General features: G+C 39.0%; 1 protein-coding gene across 1 annotated transcript; it reads right to left on the bottom strand.

The window, feature by feature from the left end:
• Positions 1–386: 386 nt before the first annotated feature.
• On the bottom strand, positions 387–4,288 carry LOC120847388 (uncharacterized protein DDB_G0290685-like). The gene is made up of 24 exons (XM_040219129.1): positions 4,246–4,288; positions 4,074–4,122; positions 3,902–3,958; positions 3,728–3,784; positions 3,556–3,612; positions 3,382–3,438; positions 3,210–3,266; positions 3,036–3,092; positions 2,864–2,920; positions 2,692–2,748; positions 2,518–2,574; positions 2,346–2,402; positions 2,172–2,228; positions 2,000–2,056; positions 1,828–1,884; positions 1,654–1,710; positions 1,482–1,538; positions 1,308–1,364; positions 1,136–1,192; positions 964–1,020; positions 790–846; positions 618–674; positions 444–500; positions 387–396 (listed from the first exon to the last, which is right to left on the bottom strand). Exons 1-24 carry the CDS (start codon positions 4,286–4,288, stop codon positions 387–389), a joined length of 1,299 nt encoding a protein of 432 aa, XP_040075063.1.
• Positions 4,289–5,834: the final 1,546 nt, after the last annotated feature.

Here is a 5,834-nt window from a genome sequence, read left to right as displayed (position 1 = left end):
GTCTGCGGTGAAGCTAGTGCAATATTTTTGGACACACAGTTTAGCGACGGAAATTTTGGCAGTGGGCAATCGTGGTGCCACTTCGTTAAAATGACCGACGGCTCACTTTGGTTGTGCGGCGCACCGGAGAGCTGCCTTGAAGCTGGTAGTTGCCGTGCCGTGTTGTTTGAAGACCGGTGGCGTCGCTGCGTTTCCATAGGAGCTAAGCCTTCGTCTTTCTTTACTTTTTTCTCAGGTAAATTCGCTCTTTGCAAATTTGACAAAAAAAAAAATGCACCATCTTTGCGCAACGCTGCACGAAGTCGTGGCGCGATAGTTTAAGAACCCAAATTTTGCGGTCGATTTAAAGAGCCTGGCCTCTCCTTGAATCACCCTGCATTATGGCATTACTGATTTCTGGAATTCGACCTCTCCCTTACTTAGCCCATAATCATATAACTTACCGTTCTCCATCGTTGTTGTCAAGAATGTCTCCTTGTCTATCGTGTTGCTCTAGAAGTCTAGGAAGCGGAATTCTAGAGTGAACCTTCTACATTGTAAATCAATATATATTATGGCATTACTGATTTAGTGGAATTTGACCTCTCGCTTACTTAGCCCATAATCATATAACTTACCGTTCTCCATCGTTGTTGTCAAGAATGTCTCCTTGTCTATCGTGTTGCTCTAGAAGTCTTGGAAGCGGAATTCTAGAGGGCACCTTCTACATTGTAAATCAATATATATTATTGCATTACTGATTTAGTGGAATTTGACCTCTCGCTTACATAGCCCATAATCATAACTTACCGTTCTCCATCGTTGTTGTGAAGAATGTCTCCTTGTCTATCGTGTTGCTCTAGAAGTCTTGGAAGCGGAATTCTAGAGGGAACCTTCTACATTGTAAATCAATATATATTATGGCATTACTGATTTAGTGAAATTTGACCTCTCGCTTACTTAGCCCATAATCATATAACTTACCGTTCTCCATCGTTGTTGTCAAGAATGTCTCCTTGTCTATCGTGTTGCTCTAGAAGTCTTGGAAGCGGAATTCTAGAGGGCACCTTCTACATTGTAAATCAATATATATTATGGCATTACTGATTTAGTGGAATTTGACCTCTCGCTTACTTAGCCCATAATCATAACTTACCGTTCTCCATCGTTGTTGTCAAGAATGTCTCCTTGTCTATCGTGTTGCTCTAGAAGTCTTGGAAGCGGAATTCTAGAGGGAACCTTCTACATTGTAAATCAATATATATTATGGCATTACTGATTTAGTGGAATTTGACCTCTCGCTTACTTAGCCCATAATCATAACTTACCGTTCTCCATCGTTGTTGTCAAGAATGTCTCCTTGTCTATCGTGTTGCTCTAGAAGTCTAGGAAGCGGAATTCTAGAGTGAACCTTCTACATTGTAAATCAATATATATTATGGCATTACTGATTTAGTGGAATTTGACCTCTCGCTTACTTAGCCCATAATCATATAACTTACCGTTCTCCATCGTTGTTGTCAAGAATGTCTCCTTGTCTATCGTGTTGCTCTAGAAGTCTTGGAAGCGGAATTCTAGAGGGCACCTTCTACATTGTAAATCAATATATATTATTGCATTACTGATTTAGTGGAATTTGACCTCTCGCTTACATAGCCCATAATCATAACTTACCGTTCTCCATCGTTGTTGTGAAGAATGTCTCCTTGTCTATCGTGTTGCTCTAGAAGTCTTGGAAGCGGAATTCTAGAGGGAACCTTCTACATTGTAAATCAATATATATTATGGCATTACTGATTTAGTGAAATTTGACCTCTCGCTTACTTAGCCCATAATCATATAACTTACCGTTCTCCATCGTTGTTGTCAAGAATGTCTCCTTGTCTACCGTGTTGCTCTAGAAGTCTTGGAAGCGGAATTCTAGAGGGCACCTTCTACATTGTAAATCAATATATATTATGGCATTACTGATTTAGTGGAATTTGACCTCTCGCTTACTTAGCCCATAATCATAACTTACCGTTCTCCATCGTTGTTGTCAAGAATGTCTCCTTGTCTATCGTGTTGCTCTAGAAGTCTTGGAAGCGGAATTCTAGAGGGAACCTTCTACATTGTAAATCAATATATATTATGGCATTACTGATTTAGTGGAATTTGACCTCTCGCTTACTTAGCCCATAATCATAACTTACCGTTCTCCATCGTTGTTGTCAAGAATGTCTCCTTGTCTATCGTGTTGCTCTAGAAGTCTAGGAAGCGGAATTCTAGAGGGAACGTTCTACATTGTAAATCAATATATATTATGGCATTACTGATTTAGTGGAATTTGACCTCTCGCTTACTTAGCCCATAATCATATAACTTACCGTTCTCCATTGTTGTTGTCAAGAATGTCTCCTTGTCTATCGTGTTGCTCTAGAAGTCTTGGAAGCGGAATTCTAGAGGGCACCTTATACATTGTAAATCAATATATATTATGGCATTACTGATTTACTGGAATTTGACCTCTCGCTTACTTAGCCCATAATCATAACTTACCGTTCTCCATCGTTGTTGTCAAGAATGTCTCCTTGTCTATCGTGTATTTCTAGAAGTCTAGGAAGCGGAATTCTAGAGGGAACCTTCTACATGGTAAATCAATATATATTATGGCATTACTGATTTAGTGGAATTTGACCTCTCGCTTACTTAGCCCATAATCATATAACTTACCGTTCTCCATCGTTGTTGTCAAGAATGTCTCCTTGTCTATCGTGTTGCTCTAGAAGTCTTGGAAGCGGAATTCTAGAGGGAACCTTCTACATTGTAAATCAATATATATTATGGCATTACTGATTTAGTGGAATTCGACCTCTCGCTTACTTAGCCCATAATCATAACTTACCGTTCTCCATCGTTGTTGTCAAGAATGTCTCCTTGTCTATCTTGTTGCTCTAGAAGTCTTGGAAGCGGAATTCTAGAGGGAACTTTCTACATTGTAAATCAATATATATTATGGCATTACTGATTTAGTGGAATTTGACCTCTCGCTTACTTAGCCCATAATCATAACTTACCGTTCTCCATCGTTGTTGTCAAGAATGTCTCCTTGTCTATCGTGTATTTCTAGAAGTCTAGGAAGCGGAATTCTAGAGGGAACCTTCTACATTGTAAATCAATATATATTATGGCATTACTGATTTAGTGGAATTTGACCTCTCGCTTACTTAGCCCATAATCATATAACTTACCGTTCTCCATCGTTGTTGTCAAGAATGTCTCCTTGTCTATCGTGTTGCTCTAGAAGTCTAGGAAGCGGAATTCTAGAGGGCACCTTCTACATTGTAAATCAATATATATTATGGCATTACTGATTTAGTGGAATTTGACCTCTCGCTTACTTAGCCCATAATCATAAGTTACCGTTCTCCATCGTTGTTGTCAAGAATGTCTCCTTGTCTATCGTGTTGCTCTAGAAGTCTTGGAAGCGGAATTCTAGAGGGAACCTTCTACATTGTAAATCAATATATATTATGGCATTACTGATTTAGTGGAATTTGACCTCTCGCTTACTTAGCCCATAATCATATAACTTACCGTTCTCCATCGTTGTTGTCAAGAATGTCTCCTTGTCTATCGTGTTGCTCTAGAAGTCTTGGAAGCGGAATTCTAGGGGGCACCTTCTACATTGTAAATCAATATATATTATGGCATTACTGATTTAGTGGAATTTGACCTCTCGCTTTCTTAGCCCATAATCATAACTTACCGTTCTCCATCGTTGTTGTCAAGAATGTCTCCTTGTCTATCGTGTTGCTCTAGAAGTCTTGGAAGCGGAATTCTAGAGGGAACCTTCTACATTGTAAATCAATATATATTATGGCATTACTGATTTAGTGGAATTCCACCTCTCGCTTACTTAGCCCATAATCATATAACTTACCGTTCTCCATCGTTGTTGTCAAGAATGTCTCCTTGTCTATCGTGTTGCTCTAGAAGTCTTGGAAGCGGAATTCTAGAGGGCACCTTCTGCATTGTAAATCAATATATATTATGGCATTACTGATTTAGTGGAATTTGACCTCTCGCTTACTTAGCCCATAATCATAACTTACCGTTCTCCATCGTTGTTGTCAAGAATGTCTCCTTGTCTATCGTGTTGCTCTAGAAGTCTTGGAAGCGGAATTCTAGAGGGCACCTTCTACATTGTAAATCAATATATATTATGGCGTTACTGATTTAGTGGAATTTGACCTCCCGCTTACTTAGCCCATAATCATAACTTACCGTTCTCCATCGTTGTTGTCAAGAATGTCTCCTTGTCTATCATGTTGCTCTAGAAGTCTTGGAAGCGGAATTCTAGAGGGCACCTTCTACATTGTAAATCAATATATATTATGGCATTACTGATTTAGTGGAATTTGACGTCTCGCTTACTTAGCCCATAATCATAACTTACCGTTCTCCATCGTTGTTGTCAAGAATGTTTCCTTGTCTATCGTGTTGCTCTAGAAGTCTTGGAAGCGGAATTCTAGAGGGCACCTTCTACATTGTAAATCAATATATATTATGGCATTACTGATTTAGTGGAATTTTACCTCTCGCTTACTTAGCCCATAATCATAACTTACCGTTCTCCATCGTTGTTGTCAAGAATGTCTCCTTGTCTATCGTGTTGCTCTAGAAGTCTTGGAAGCGGAATTCTAGAGGGAACCTTCTATATTGTAAATCAATATATATTATGGCATTACTGATTTAGTGGAATTTGACCTCTCGCTTACTTAGCCCATAATGATATAACTTACCGTTCTCCAGTGTTGTTGTCAAGAATGTCTCCTTGTCTATCGTGTTGCTCTAGAAGTCTTGGAAGCGGAATTCTAGAGGGCACCTTCTACATTGTAAATCAATATATATTATGGCATTACTGATTTAGTGGAATTTGACCTCTCGCTTACTTAGCCCATAATCATAGCTTACCGTTCTCCATCGTTGTTGTCAAGAATGTCTCCTTGTCTATCGTGTTGCTCTAGAAGTCTTGGAAGCGGAATTCTAGAGGGCACCTTCTACATTGTAAATCAATATATATTATGGCATTACTGATTTAGTGGAATTTGACCTCTCGCTTACTTAGCCCATAATCATAACTTACCGTTCTCCATCGTTGTTGTCAAGAATGTCTCCTTGTCTATCGTATTGCTCTAGAAGTCTTGGAAGCGGAATTCTAGAGGGCACCTTCTGCATTGTAAATCAATATATATTATGGCATTACTGATTTAGTGGAATTTGACCTCTCGCTTACTTAGCCCATAATCATAACTTACCGTTCTCCATCGTTGTTGTCAAGAATGTCTCCTTGTCTATCGTGTTGCTCTAGAAGTCTTGGAAGCGGAATTCTATAGGGCACCTTCTACATTGTAAAGCAATATATATTATGGCATTACTGATTTAGTGGAATTTGACCTCTCGCTTACTTAGCCCATAATCATAACTTACCGTTCTCCATCGTTGTTGTCAAGAATGTCTTTTTGTCTATCGTGTTGCTCTAGAAGTCTTGGAAGCGGAATTCTAGAGGGCACCTTCTACATTGTAAATCAATATATATTATGGCGTTACTGATTTAGTGGAATTTGACCTCTCGCTTACTTAGTCCATAATCATATAACTTACCGTTCTCCATCGTTGTTGTCAAGAATGTCTCCTTGTCTATCGTGTTGCTCTAGAAGTCTTGGAAGCGAAATTCTAGAGGGCACCTTCTGCATTGTAAATCAATATATATTATGGCATTACTGATTTAGTGGAATTTGACCTCTCGCTTACTTAGCCCATAATCATAACTTACCGTTCTCCATCGTTGTTGTCAAGAATGTCTCCTTGTC

This window comes from Ixodes scapularis, unplaced genomic scaffold (assembly GCF_016920785.2).
Source record: "Ixodes scapularis isolate PalLabHiFi unplaced genomic scaffold, ASM1692078v2 PGA_scaffold11__112_contigs__length_91849675, whole genome shotgun sequence".
Classification (NCBI taxonomy): domain Eukaryota; kingdom Metazoa; phylum Arthropoda; class Arachnida; order Ixodida; family Ixodidae; genus Ixodes; species Ixodes scapularis.
This window is presented reverse-complemented; position numbering and strand designations above follow the sequence as displayed.

Bases quoted from the DNA above. Each gene is read 5' to 3' on its own strand.
- LOC120847388 (XM_040219129.1), bottom strand. From the start codon at position 4,288: ATGATAGACAAGGAGACATTCTTGACAACAACGATGGAGAACG. The intron at 1,539-1,653 runs GTAAGTTATGAT...TCCGCTTCCAAG, and splicing joins CACAACAACGATGGAGAACG to ACTTCTAGAGCAACACGATA. The intron at 675-789 runs GTAAGTTATGAT...TCCGCTTCCAAG, and splicing joins CACAACAACGATGGAGAACG to ACTTCTAGAGCAACACGATA.